This window comes from Bradysia coprophila, assembly GCF_014529535.1.
Source record: "Bradysia coprophila strain Holo2 chromosome IV unlocalized genomic scaffold, BU_Bcop_v1 contig_5, whole genome shotgun sequence".
NCBI classification, from domain to species: domain Eukaryota; kingdom Metazoa; phylum Arthropoda; class Insecta; order Diptera; family Sciaridae; genus Bradysia; species Bradysia coprophila.
Window position 1 is genome coordinate 3,988,244 of NW_023503374.1, and position 15,072 is coordinate 4,003,315.

General features: G+C 35.6%; 2 protein-coding genes and 2 long non-coding RNA genes across 4 annotated transcripts; 2 read left to right on the top strand and 2 right to left on the bottom strand.

The window, feature by feature from the left end:
• Positions 1–4,773: 4,773 nt before the first annotated feature.
• Positions 4,774–5,287, bottom strand: LOC119071820. The gene is made up of 2 exons (XR_005086723.1): positions 5,128–5,287; positions 4,774–5,055 (listed from the first exon to the last, which is right to left on the bottom strand). It is a non-coding gene; the product is annotated as an uncharacterized LOC119071820 (long non-coding RNA).
• Positions 5,288–6,374: 1,087 nt separating this feature from the next.
• Positions 6,375–6,880, top strand: LOC119071821. Its single transcript, XR_005086724.1, has 2 exons — positions 6,375–6,526; positions 6,595–6,880. It is a non-coding gene; the product is annotated as an uncharacterized LOC119071821 (long non-coding RNA).
• Positions 6,773–8,099, bottom strand: LOC119071780. Its single transcript, XM_037176838.1, has 2 exons — positions 7,858–8,099; positions 6,773–7,799 (listed from the first exon to the last, which is right to left on the bottom strand). Exons 1-2 carry the CDS (start codon positions 7,874–7,876, stop codon positions 6,913–6,915), a joined length of 906 nt encoding a protein of 301 aa, XP_037032733.1. The 5' UTR covers positions 7,877–8,099; the 3' UTR covers positions 6,773–6,912.
• A 3,048-nt stretch (positions 8,100–11,147) lies between these two features.
• Positions 11,148–12,885, top strand: LOC119071758. The gene is made up of 6 exons (XM_037176797.1): positions 11,148–11,241; positions 11,309–11,364; positions 11,430–11,606; positions 11,664–11,880; positions 11,950–12,576; positions 12,639–12,885. Exons 1-6 carry the CDS (start codon positions 11,235–11,237, stop codon positions 12,812–12,814), a joined length of 1,260 nt encoding a protein of 419 aa, XP_037032692.1. The 5' UTR covers positions 11,148–11,234; the 3' UTR covers positions 12,815–12,885.
• The last annotated feature ends 2,187 nt before the right edge of the window (positions 12,886–15,072 follow it).

The window sequence follows — 15,072 nt, forward strand, 5'->3', positions numbered from 1 at the left end:
AAGGCAGCTTGTTTGAACTAATTGGGTGTAGAATTTAATTTTTGCGTGACGAAGCTGAAAGCGTCAACTCTGGCGATATCATTCGTTTTAGAAATTGTATTTGAAAGACTGCGTCACACTTTTCTCGTAGAGATTTTTGTTGGGATTCTTATATCAAACCTATTTAATTCCAGACTTTATTGTTTGTTGAGTGAAAGAAACAATGAAATTGCAATGAAACGTAAGTTTTCAATGAATTCACATTTTGCTAGCCATTGAACAAAGTTCTGTACCTCATCCAGAACCATTCAAATTCAATTACCCATATTGGATTTGATCTTGTCAATACGTTGATTCAGAATCGTGTAAGAGACGTTCATCTTAAATATTTAAACGAAAACGATAGTTTAAATTTAAATGGAACGTCTCTACACATTTCAATTGAAATAGATTCGGTAACTACAACAACGGTATTAACTAATTTAACTGTAAGCAAAACTTTGAATCACACCTTTGAAATCATCCATAATGAATAACTACCAGAGACAAAATCGACGTTCTGTTCGTGTACTATGGATCCTATAATAATAACCCTATTCAACATCATTGGCATATATATGGCAAACTAATTTCTATGGGTAGGTCATGCAATAATAATTATAACAGTGAACGATTATTATGAATGAGACAGTTCGCTTTTCATACACCAGTTAGTTCTTCAATTGTTTCACATAATTTATTAATGATAAACTTTATCTGACTGTAAAGCGAGGTGTTACCGTATTAATTCAATTCGGGATGATATATGGATTTGATAAATCGCTGAAATGAATCGGTTTAATTGAATTTTAATTGGATGGACGAACGGAACATGTATTCGGAATGACGGTGCTGTTAGTTTTTTTCCCTCTCTACACATTAGGTAGCACACTTTGAACAAGACAAGCATTTTATTGGGTATTATCGTCAATTAATGGATTGGATCGTAAATAGTTTAGTGTTATTTTTGCAATAAAATACAAGTTAACTGATGTGACGATTGAGGGAAAGATATTATTCCAATAACGCCGCTATAAGTTACAATTTCAGATGCATAAAAAATGTTAATCTTATCTCTAAATTGTTAAATTTATTGAGTCACTTAAAGGCCATTCCTTTCGAAGATACAGGAAACATCTTTGCAATGGGAATTGAAATGAACTACTTGAACCACTACAGCTTCACTTGAACATACTAGTCGATAGTGATATGTTCGTTCAACAAATTTCAAACAAAATCATAAATATTATAGTGGCAACTAACAGCAAAACACATTAAACCTCTACTCTCATCTAAGCTCATTTATTATCAGTGAAAGCCCAACCACCGAGTGTTCGTATTATTTTACGTTGAATGCCAATCCCACTAGCAAAAAAAAGTCGGAAAGCTTTTAAGCTTTCAATGAAGCTTAAAGAACACCTTATAATTGTTTCTGAATCATAAGACATTTGAAATGTTTGGTGAAAAAGTCAGTTATTTTCCACAGATTTCCTGTTCAATTCTTGATTTACTAATTTAACTTGAATCACTGGATTCGGGTTAGCCACGCCATTGTGGACTAATGAAGCACTGTACATTGCACCTCCATCCAACAATAGCGAATCTGCCACTGTTTATTTATTGAATGTGAAGCGTTCAATTGATAAGATACCCTCCCGAGAAATCGACTCTATTACAATCAACAGATTAATGTGATGTCATAAGAGACATGCTGATAGCTCACCCAAATCCGTATCCGGAATCAGCCTCGACCGAACCGTACTTCGGAAATGACACAATGGAATTACGTAACAGATTCCTGCAGTTGGTCTATAACTGCAACGACACCAAAACAAATGCTCCAGCAACCATCCCAACACAAATTGCAGCGTCTAACGAAATGAGAATAGATCTCCAATCACGACCTTCTAAAAAGACTACGGGATTTTATGTAACGAAATTCTCATCAGACACTACAACAGAAATGATTATCGAATACATGCGCAACAAAGGGATACACAACTTCGATTCAACGAACGTGAAATGTCTGGTTCCTCGCAACAAAGATAAATCGACGCTTACCTTCGTTTCATTCAAAATCGACACCAGTGACGACGTCGTCGCGGACAGCATCGTTAGACCGGGCTTTTTGCCAAGATGTTGCGCTATCAAGAGATTCATAGACAAGTCTATTATTGATCTCTCTCAAGGTAATGACCCTTCGAATTAATTGCTTAATCCTGGAGGAAATCTGTAAGGCACGTGACTTATTTTTGGAAAGAGTTCCCCAGTTGTTGAGGACTGCGATTACGCTTACTTGACTATCCTACGAACCTAACTTTGACGACGCTAATTCTGTGCTATTTTTTCTACTATTTTTGTATTATTTTTCTATTGAAAATTATTTCTTCCCATTTTGTTTATTTGATAATTTCTCTTTTCTCGTTATATTTTTGTATTTCCTATTATTTCTATTTGTGATTATACTGTTACTATTTCACGCTTTAAGTCGGCTTGTATTAAGCGGACTATAAATAAATAAATGATTGATTGATTGATTGAATCATTTGAAAAATTGCCACATCTCTTCAGGTCATAGATCAGGGCTGTTTAAAATGCCATAGACGTTTGGAAATGCCATCCATGTTAAAGAAATCCTATTCAAATATTCATTCATTTGAAAACGAAATATTTAACAAAGCTTATGTGAGGTTAAGTCTGAAAGTAACGTATCCTGAGGATGATCTATGGAGACAATGGCAAAGAAATGACAAAGCTCTAGGAGCTTAATCTCATTTTTGTACAAACTCTAGCGAATCATAAACTTCTGTGACTTCTCTCAGATATACTTTACATTTCAACCATCGATATAATATAAGATAAAGATAGATAAGCAAACACAAAGAACGTTTGTGCGGAAAGAATATATGAATGTATGTGAAACTTAACTTACGTTCTAAGAAAGCGCGTGGAGAAAAGCCATACAAATATTTGAAAATCTTAATGTTATTTTCCTTTTCGAATGCACTGTTTAATGTCCCTTCGCTTTATTTTGTGTTGTGATTAAAATTTTGTGTCGTTGAGTGTGATATATTTCCGAATTTTCGTTCGTCGTATGTGCCAATATACCTATAATATATCATTAATTTCAACAGACCTACTCGTTAACCCTCTATAAGCGGCTAATCACATGTTTTTGTTCTTTGATTACAAATAAATTGAAATTGAAATTGAAATTATTAGTGACAACGATTTCAACGATAAATGATAATCTCCAGCTATATTTGCATCGTAAAAAAATAGAGAAACGACTAGCCAGCCAATTAACCTGTCACATACGGCTATTCATCTGTTATTAATAACGACGACAAAAATAATGACAAGCTCTGGGTAATATGGACCTTCCAATAGTAAAATGCATGTCAAAAAATTGAAGTACAAGATTTGAGATCAGAACAGATTAAAAGTACTTTGATAGATGGAAGTAATAGACCCGATAATATTACTGGTCATATGCTTGCCGTCTGTAACAGGTTTGCGATACAAATGAGAAACATATGACATAATTTGAAGCAAAATTACATCGAGCGGAATGGCAACATTGCAAAGTTACAAGAGGACCAAATAGAGTTTCAGTAAAGATTTATTAAATTGTAAAATTCGTTAAAAAAAACAGATGCAGACACTTGTAGTGTCCTGAACTCGAAACACCACCACTATTCATTACTTGTCAATGTGTGAAGAGAGAGAAAAGGGCCTAATATTTGACAAAATTTAACAAATGTTTACCGAATGTTTCACAAATGTTTACACAATTTTTGTGAAACATTTGTTAATTTGTCAAATATTAAGCCCTGAGAGAAACATCGCAACACAACTTGTCGCTCCGTCTTTTATCAGGCAACATTTGTTAGTTCCGATTGTGAAACATACATAACAAGGAGTGTGACTTGGACTAGAGATCATTCTTTACCATGGCCTATTTTCGATAATTTAAATTATCGAAATTATCGAAAAATTCTCGAAATTATCAAAATTCTCCAAAAGTAAATTCAAGAATTTCGATAATTTAAATTATCGAAAATAGGCCCTGTTCTTTACTCAGAAGCCGTAGAATCCATAATATTGAGCACAATAACCAGAGAAGAGACAAATAAACGTCAAGCTCTGACTAATGCGAATTTATATGAAAAAATGAACGTTAAAAAATGAAGTAAAAGATTTCATATTGATGCGTTGAAAATTGTAAGAATACGGAAGAAGTAGATCGGTAATTATGCTGCCTGTGCTGCAATGTATGGCAAATATCTGTGAGAGGTTGATAGAACGATTTAATCCATTTTCAAATATATTTTAGCTAAAATTCTTAATTTGCGTTGACACTTCTGACCTAGCTGGCTCATAAAGCAAACTTTGTGTGTGGGACACTTCTATCAAACGATTACTTCTAAGATTTCTAAGATCGAAAAAATGAAAAATATTTGTATTTTAAACGAAGAGCCAACGTCGCAAAACCGTAATATCTTTCCACTTGAGAATACAAGGAACGTCAGTAAAATTTAGACATGAATTTGGTTCAGCTCTTTTTCAAACAAAACTGATCTTGCGTTGTTATACGGTTTTACCGCTAGCAAACACGTGCGTGTAACTATATCACCCGTATTAAGCAAGTAGAAACACTTTTGTTTGTATGACTCGACCAGCTGTAGAAAATTCATGTCTAAATGTCACTGACACCATCTCTATTATCATCACTACGAATGAAACACATCGCTCAACCGGAACAGTCAATAATTATAATTAAATTCGAATACTATTTATTACAACTGTTTATGATTCAATTGGTCCTTCGAAAATGCATCGAGCCTCGTCTGCTGGCAAACAACGCAGTTCGACATGATCGAATTCCTGTCCCTGCGGGCAGGCAAAGTCAAAGAAGAAACCATGAATGCAGTGATAATAACGGTTGCAGTTGGTGAAATGTGGGAAGTTGTATATGTCGTTCCACAAGCATACCGCTGGGCAAAACGGAACTGGTGGAGGATCGTTGCTCGGTTCCTATGATTTATCAAATAGATATTAACAACATTTTCGAATTGATTTAGTACAAAATGTATCTAGTGTACATACGTCAGCTCTAATAACAGATGCGGCTGCCAAAGCAACGCATGACAATGCCAAGAAACAGATTTGATATGCCTTCATGGTGCCGATTCAAATTCAACTAAAACACTAATGTCAACTAGTTGATGAGGGTATATTTAATACATTTGTCACAGAAGCCATAAAGACGTTATCGAAGTTATCTTTGATAACTTATCGATATTTAAGATCACATTTACTGTATAACAGTAACAATATATTATACCCAATTATCTCGGCTGGTTTGTCACCAAAATGTGAGCTACCATAAAAATAACGTGAGTGAGATGAATATCTCGGTGTGTGACTGAAATTTATGCAATCACACGTTCAACCGTAATTCGAATTACCACAAAATTGAGGCAGCTAGTGTGGACTAGGTAACGTTTCCAATGTATTGCATCGGAATAATCTATCACGGTCCAGTATACTTAGTGTGAGTAAATGACCACTGAGTCGGTGGGCCTTACCATCGTAGACACGTAATATTTTCCTGGAAGTATTATAGTGAAGAGAAAATACTCTCGTAATTGTAGCGACAGGCGAAACATAAACAACCCTGAATTTAAGATTTCCGATTCAATTTGAATCAGAACGTTTATCAATTCTGACATACCGGAACATGATAAGTTTTGGATTCAAGTTCATTCACGTTTAGCCTGACCTAACCCGACCCGACCTAACTATTTGGCATATGCGTCTCTGCCTCTTGTATACGATTAAGAAAAATGATTGCATGACACCATGAAATATCATTCTATCGATATTGCATTGATTATCTGTTAACAACGACAGCTACGATAAAAATGAGCGACTAACTATTTATCTCTGTTGCAAAATGTTCGTTAAAACTAAAGAAGTAATACTTCGATCAAAAGAAGTAACAGATTGATTCTCACTGTCTTTGACGAATTAATATTTTCTGATATAGTTAGGTAGTCGGGTGAAATGATGAATAAACGGATCCGAATACATTCTCTGGACATGGTATTACGTAATAAGGTCCGCTGTTGTCGAGTCATTTTGCATGTGAAATGATGATTAAAGACGAAATCAACGGATTATGTAATGCTAGTTTATGACCTACTTGTTGTTCAGTTACGTTGTGTAAAAATAAATTGATCGAGACCATAAAACTAGTAATCATCAGACCCTAAATAATGTCGTTTAAGAAATTAAGATTACCATCATCGGCCTGTGAACCATTCGAATAATCTTATCAATTCGGTTGACTTATGGCTTAATGACGGTTGAATGGAAGGTAACTTTGCTACTAACGATTCAACTCTGTAATCAGTTCAGCTACAAATTCGGAACAATGAAGACCGCTATTGCATTCGCTCTTTTGACCCTTTGCATCATTGCTACACAAACAACAGTGTCAGCTGTGAGTTTATTGATTAAAAATCGAATAATGTTCGGCCTAAACTAAAAAGATTTTCTTTCGTTTTCCAGCAACAACCCTGTCCCGTTATGTGTCAATTCGGAGCCAACCATCGTTTCCCACATTTCACCCGATGCAATCGTTATTACGAATGCCAATCTGGATATCTATTCGAGTTCAACTGTGGTGAGCAAGGCACGTTCGATGTAGAGACATTACAATGCATGACCGGTGAAGGACGGTGTGTCCTAACTCAAGATGTTCGAGCTGTACCATTATCATAGGACTATCTGTTGAAATTAACGATTTATTGAACATCAAGCTTCACATTACAAAAATAAATTAAAAGTTTCTCAACAGTGAGTTGAGAACACGGTTATTGCACTTATTTACAAATCGAAGTATTTTGCTCTCTGCGATCTGGGTATTGCTTTGATGCACTGTGCGCTAATGTCTAATTTACACGTTTGTTCCACAACATCCCATTGTTTGAACGCAGAGCATTGTTGAATCGATCGTATGCCATTTTCGCAGTAATAAAATAAATTACATCTCTCCGTGTGTGGAATGAAAAATTGTCCAGTAGGTGGACATTCCGGAGCTTTGACTCCCGTCGCATCAGCACACTTCGATTCTCTCTCCGATATACACTTTCGGTTGTCTTGACTCCAATAAAATCCACGCGAACAGAACATCTCAAATGGTCTGCCATGGTAACAAAGATAGTAGCTGTCGCAAAACGAATCATTTGGTAAAAATGAGGGATCTTCCGTATCTACAGTTGGACATTGATTCAATGGACTAGGTTGAGTACAAGTTTCACAACCGCCTGGAGGTTCTTCTGATGGAGTTGTATTTAGGACGGTTGTAGTATCTATGAGTGAATTCGTTGTAGATGATGAACTTGGTGCTGAGTTTGTTGTAATCGAAATTTCGGTGGTTATGGTGTCGGTAGTATCGATGCCGTCAGTATCATTCATATCTTCAGCCAGAAGATCTTTTTTCTCTGTAACATCACTTAGGGTAAAGTGCTCGCCTTCGATTATACATTCCGTATAGTTTGGATCACAATTTCCGAGCATTGGATTGAACATTGAATCATCCGGGCAAACTATTTTCATTGCGTTTCCGTACTGGCATGCGTAAAACGAGTAGCAGTCGTACGGATTTGCAATAACTAAATTTCCCGGATGAGTTAGACAAATGTTTTCCTCTTCAATTTGTTGACATGCACCGTCTTTGAAGAGAATAATGCAGAAAATGTTACAGAAGAAAGCTGCAATGAATTCAGAGATTACTTCTAGATTTAAAAAAAAAATTGTTTAAGTCGTTACTGAATATGCGACGATCCATTCCTTACGAATATTGTCTGGCACGATCTTTTAAATACGAAAAGTTATTGTTAAAATATACCAACTAGCAGATAGTTTCTCAAATGACTGTTTAATGCAAGCTCATTCATCGAATTACTTATCACACTCATTACGCCAGTTACTTGTATTTATTTAATTAAAACAAATTTCATGTTTTTTCTATGCGAAATTGGAGCCGTACGGAAAGAATGGCTCTGAGTCATGACGACCTTCCCAAATAATAAATAAAATGTTTTCAATGTATAGACTAGACATACGGCATCACGTTATCAGTGAAACAAATGAATGTTCAGTTTCAGGCTCAAGTACTTCCATCCTCCATTTTCGATTCTTCGAACACATTAGATGTGTTTCCTGAAATTAATTTGTTTCTGGGAAACCATTTTTACAGAAACACTCGAACGTAAGGATTCATTTTTATATATCTGTGAATGTGGCAATGTGAATACGTTTCACACGTTGTGTGCTAAAATTAGCATTACACAGAAACGACCAAGGAGTTGCGGGAATCGTTATTAATTTGCACAGTGGCTCGTCATTAACAGTGGGTACAATCCCACATTTGAAAAAAATGAAAATTGAACTTGTGAAGATGTAAAGTACAGAAGAATTTATAGTTTTTCTCTATTTTCGAAATTACTTTATGTAAAATTTTCTTTACATGGGTTACATAAAGCTTGAGGGTGTCACTATTTACCCTGTAATTGTGAATAAATCTCTGAATCAATCGAAAGAATACAATAAGAATCCCAATTACAGCTAAATTAGCATAAAAATAAAAGATGTGCCCAGATGTGACCTAGATGTGACTTTCCAAGTTGTAGCGTGGGAAAATGTGCCGATCACTTTTTTCACATTTGCGTTTTTCGCTAGATGTGATCCACACATTTTCACACGCAGTAACTTGGAAAATCACATCTAGGTCACATTTTTGAGTGTACTTTCCAGATGTGAAGTCCGTTTTGTTGTAGGTACTTATCTAACTGGGAATGTGTCGGTGTCGTCCAAAATTTCACATTTCACATTTTTTCACATTTCCACATTTGATTGGTAATTTTGTTGTAGCACTCATAAAAAGTATTTCCACCCAAGAAATGTGGCAAATGTGCCATGTCTAGGCCAGGAACAGTCAAAAGTAGTCAAAAAGTGCATTTTTCTGTTAATTGTATATTAATTTAGCTGTAATTGAATCGACGTCTTGTCATGCCGATTTTTGGCTTACGTCAGCGACGTCCCAGACCAACGCACTTCAAGCAAAAGTGGTACTCTAAATAGGGTACTGAAACTTGACAGTGCTCCATACAAAATTTTACACTGTGAAAAGAGTTGTGATAAAATTTCATACAAAATAGTACTCTATTTGTCAGGTGTCAATCGAAGCACTTTTGCTTGCAGTGCGTTGCCCAGACACATCATCGAGAAAGTTTTTTTTGCAGACGACTTTCTTAACTGCCCAATCAAAAACGTTTATGGAACTTGCCATTAGGGGCCATTCACAAATTACGCACGCACCAAATTCGAAATTTCAGACCCCCCCTCCCCCCTTGCACGCGAAAATGTATGGAGAAAATTTCAAAAATGAGAGATTCATTCACAACTACATGGTAAATATTGTCACCCCGACGTTTTATGTAACCGATGTAAAGAAAGTTTTACATTAAATAATTCCGAAAAAGAGCTAAACTTCTTCTTTTGGACTTGTCGTCAGTCGTCTTTAAAAATGTCAAAAATGTGAATTTAACACGTTCATACAATTCATTCATATTCATATAGTCCACTTACTTAACAATACAATCTTCGAAAGTTCAATTTTCATTTTTTCAAATATGGTACCAATCGTTAATGACGAGGCACTATGAAAACTATAAACGAATCCCGCCATTCACTGAATGAGATATTAACGCTAAATTGCTATTCATCTGTCTTTGACAGCAACGACAAAAATATATGACGAGCTCGTGCGTGTTCTCTTATAATGTAAAAACGAAGGGTTAACCTAATAAAGTAACAGATTTTGCGTCAAAATCTAGTTGATAATTGTAAACAGAAGGAATAACAGATTAGACATTATGATAGCCGTGAGGTATCGCCAAGGCGTTTTTGGCGATTTTTCTTGATGATTTAACGAATCAACCAATTGCCACGAAAAAATGACAAAGTGAGAAGAAACGTCAAGAAAAATCGACAGAGAGTGAAGAAACGCCATCCAAGACAATTTTTCCATTCTTTATGTTTCCGGACGGTTTTTTTACACTTTACTGAGTTTTCTTGGAGATTTTTTTTTGCGAATATCTACTTTACATAAACAATACATTTAACCAGAACCTATTTAATTTTGCATCGTCGCTTGAACAGGCTTTGTACCGATATGTTTTCTAATTTAAGAATTCTTCTTGCTTGTAATTGATTCCACGAGAATTTCGCTGGAAAATCTAGATTTTCATTTGTTGAACAATTTTCTGTGGCATCATTTACAAACATCAACTAGTCCCAAAACAGAAAACATGTCGAATTTCATTTTTAACTCCATGTTGTACCAATCTTGTAAAGTCTTTCCATCAACAGTTACTTTTGCTATCATATCCACTATAGAATCAATTACTTACCTTCGAGAAACAGCTGATCATATGCTATCGACTGAACGACAAAAACAAGCGATGAACCACGGTTATATAACTGAATGTTCAAAAAAATGAAGTAAAAGATTGAAACACAATGTGACCTTTAGAAAAACTGAAGTAATAGATTTAATGCGATACTATTGCAGTTTCACCAGTGGGCAACCAGTGGGTTATAGACTAAATGGAAGAGCTCAATCTTAAAACAGAAGACATTAGTCCTAACTGATACGCTTCGGAATGGTCTGGCAATGTTCTGTTTCAAATTTTAGAGCATATTTAGTTGCATCACCTGAGGCTTATTGTGTAAGTTCATCGTTCTCAATATAATGATTATCTCTTTTTCGGTAAATAAAAAAATCGTCCAAGATCATCGAGTCATCCCAACCCCCTGTATTTTACGATCGATTTACCTCCTAGAATATTATCTTATCAATGCAATCAGTGAAATTTATGTAAGTGATTTAACATGAAGAATTCCATTCGGAAAAGAGATAAAAGTAAAAATTAAATTAAATAATTGTAACAATTTCCGTTATAAGTTATTTGTTAACAATACAATTAAGATAGCGATCAGGCATATCTAATTGGTAACCGATTTTTTTGTATAAAAATGAATGAATCGGAACGTTTGCCATTCAGTTATTCCCTAGTACTCATCGATCCATTTAGGGGAAAAGATCATATCGAAGGAAATTTACAGAAATTATTCGGACGAATATGATTGGTTAGTTAACAATATTAAAATATTTGAAATTTTAAACAAAAATTAATTTCCTAATTTGGTTCAACAGTCATTAAAGCAATCACAATTGGATTAATCCTCCTCGCTTCAGAGTCTGTAGCAAATGTAAGTTTCTGTGAACGTTTTCCTGATCAATAGAAGTGAAATGTGCTAAATTCTTGAATACTTAGATTTGTACCGGTCGTTGGAATGGAGACCAACTCCCAAACTCTGAAGATTGTGGTTCATTTTACGTGTGCAACTTCGGCGAACCGAAGCTTTTCAAATGTCTAGATAATTTATTGTATGATCCTCTCAAGCGTGTTTGTAACTGGGCATATTTGGTTACATGCGGTCAAACAACCGGAGTTTGTGATGCAAAATATTTTTGAAAGAACAATACAGTAAATTGAAACTTTGTTTAGAACCAGGAACATGTTCCAATTCTACCAAACCCACCATACTACCCTCAACCACAACCAGAAATACATCCAGAAGATGGATATATTTATCCTGGTACACCACGACCAACTCAACCACAGTATTATCCAACGAATGCACCAGTGTACACAGCCAATCCACCGCCAATAGTTGATAATCCAAACGTTCCCAATTACAGTGAAACAACTGAATTCTATCCAGGTACTGACTTTACACTTTACAAGTTTTAATTAGAACTTACTGAAGCCAATGTCTGCGGTTGACAACCAGGTTTGGTGGAGTCTATTCCAAATGTTTTCCATTGTACGAATCCTGAATTTTACTTTGCCCCACATCCGCGGAACTGCGAAAAATATTTCATCTGTGAAAATTACCGAATTCACAGTCATCAATGCGCAGAGGGTATCCATTGGGACTATGTTTTCAATCAATGCGATTTTCCGGTTAGAACATTCTGTTATGCTGGGCCGTATGCGGAAGGGGATGGAGTGAATATTAATGGGGCAGAACATATCGAATCGCCCGTCGAAGAGCATGAGAACTTTGAGGAGCATGAACACGTTGAGGAACACGAACATGTCGAAGAGCACGTAGAAGAATCCGTCGAAGAGCACATCGAAGAGACCGTAAAGGAATCCGTCGAAGAGCATTTCGAAGAGGTTGTCGAGGAGCATGTCGAAGAGCCCGTCGAAGAGCATTTCGAAGAGGTTGTCGAGGAGCATGTCGAAGAACCCGTCGAGGAGCATGTCGAAGAACCCGTCGAAGAGCATGTCGAAGAGCCCGTCGATGAAACCGTTGAGCAGCACATTGAAGAGCTAGTTGAAATTTCAACTATTCCTGATACGGTTGCTCCGACTGAAGCCGAACCATCCACTGCAGCACCACTTCCAGTTATTGGTACTAACGCCTCAAATTTTTTAAATAATTAAATTTTGATTTTAATCAGCATTATATTTTAGAATGTCCCGGAACACAGGCATTTATAGCACATCCGTCTGATTGTCACAAGTACTACATATGTATTGGAGGCATTCCAATTGTAACATCCTGTCCACGGAAAATGGCTTGGGACAAAGAGATGGCACAATGTAATGAGGAAGCTTGGATACAATGCTTTGGCCTAAACCTCAATTGAAACAGCACAGAAAATTTATTATACAAAATACATTCTACCAAGATATGAAGGAATATTATTCGAACGTTAAATTTATGGTGTTTTAATTAACTGATGAACACAATGTGATCGTTGTCGCGTGATGAACACAAGTAAAAATACATTTTATAGCTCGTCAATACTAGGGAAATTGCAATGTTTTTCTAAATAGATACTTTAAGCACAGCAAGAAATTTTTGTGATATAATAACATTTTCCAAGCAATGAAAGCAAAAAAAAAATTGTTTTTATTGATGTGTAATTATCGCAGTAGCACATTTCCTTTGAATTTCTCTCGGACAACGACTCGGTCGTCCAGAAATCAGAAACACGTTTTTCTGTGCCTGTTTGTGAAATTGAAATCTCTTTTCTCTTGTGACATGCAAACGACAATCGAAACTCTAAACCCACGCAATTACATTACTTAAGAGTTAAGAGTGATATCGCCAAAACTTCGGGTGATTTTTTTAACTTTAAGAACAAGCGGTCTCCAATTCTAATGATTGATAGCTCGTTGGATTCGTCTTTCAATTCTGTGAAAAGTGGTCAAAAGTGAAGACATGTCAGAGGGTACCGAAAACAGTTTTTCGGCAATAACTGAAGAAAAAATTATTTCAAATTGTTGTAATATTGTACGAATGTCGGCCTTGAAAAGACCTACAGGTGGAGTATACGCACTGGCTGGTGCGATTACATCCACGAGAGTTATGACTAAAACTATAGTGAATGTTCAGATAGTCCGCCTTCCTTGCAGCTTCGATGTTCCACTGAACTATCAACGAGCTATCACCCATTAAAATCGGAGACCGCTTGTTCTTCAACCGCCTGAAGTCTCCAATCACTCTTAACAGTGTGGCAAATGATAGAAATGGTGCTTCTTGTGTAAAATTTACCGATCGAGTCGTAGCCAAGTGAGACAAAAATGAATTTTTTAAATTTTGTGCTTTGTTTACTTGACAGATTACTCTATCACAAAGTACTTTTTGTTGAGTGGAAACCATGTTTAAGAACAACAGAGAGAAAAGCTCAATGTGACATAGGCCAATTAGCCACTAATTGCGTGGATATGTAGTTTTAACACCATTTCATACTCCACATCCACAACAAAATAAAAAATTTTAATAGCAAATTCGATCGTTTAAATCAATTTTCTTATTTTTGTTATCTTATCTCATCGTTTCGTTCCTCAATATCTTTTGTAAGTTTGACTGACTCTAAGCTTTTTTATCAAATGTGTAATTGATAAAAAGCTCAGCGAATACGCATTCTGTTGGGAATGTTTCGAAAGCCTAAGTTGTAATAGCTTTTGTAACGTTTCATGAGGAAATCAAAACGATTTGCAGCTTTGACCAGAATATTTAACGTTTAAGAAAAAGCGTATACCAAACGGTACATAAACAGTTGATTTACAGTGTTTTTTATGTAACGCAAACGAGTTTTAAATTTGTTCGAAATAAGAAGGAAACGACTTTTACCAAATTTAAGTAATAGATTTCATAGATCTTCTTTATTTCAATGCACTAATAACATTTGAAGGACTAGAAGAACTAAATTCTGGATTTGTTCAATGAATCTGCACAAATGCTAAAATCAGTACTTCATTGGAAAATTTCTTAGAACAAGAGCGAGTAAAACTCTGCCAATTTGTTTAAGTCTATAAAAAAAATGAAATTAGAGCGACAAAAAATTAATGTGAGGAATAATTACATTAGCGAATCTGGTCTACCAATTTCCAACAACTAAAAGTCATGAGCTATCTATATTTAATTTGAAGAAAGAGATGCCACATCCGTGCAGTTCAAAAGTCGTTGTAGGTTGAACAATAGACCAATAGACATACGAACAATGGACAAACGAAAAATAGAACAATATTATTTGTTTGGACTGTTGTTCTCATGTTCGACTAATTTTTGACTGTACTGTACATTTAGGAACCACTAGACGATGGTCCAGACAGAGGAAGTAAGAGAATAGGTAATTTCTTTGAAATTGTAATTGTCTAGGAAACTCTGAAGGAATTGTAATTCCTTTTGGATCATAATTCCAAATGAATCGTAATTTCTTGGAAATATTCACCGGGTACGGAACAAATCCTTGCCACTCATTACATCAACAATATTTGTCTTGAGTAGTTTTAGAATACATTCTAACGGTATCGATCCGGAGAAGGCGTAGAAAAAAGACAAAATTTTGCATAACTAATTCCATTTTAATAAACAAAGTTTTCTCAACTGAAAGTG

What these genes read in the sequence shown, in the direction of transcription:
- LOC119071758 (XM_037176797.1), top strand. An exon ending in CTTCAGAGTCTGTAGCAAAT is followed by an intron (nt 11,365 to 11,429) that starts GTAAGTTTCTGT and finishes TTGAATACTTAG; the next exon opens with ATTTGTACCGGTCGTTGGAA. An exon ending in AGCACCACTTCCAGTTATTG is followed by an intron (nt 12,577 to 12,638) that starts GTACTAACGCCT and finishes ATTATATTTTAG; the next exon opens with AATGTCCCGGAACACAGGCA.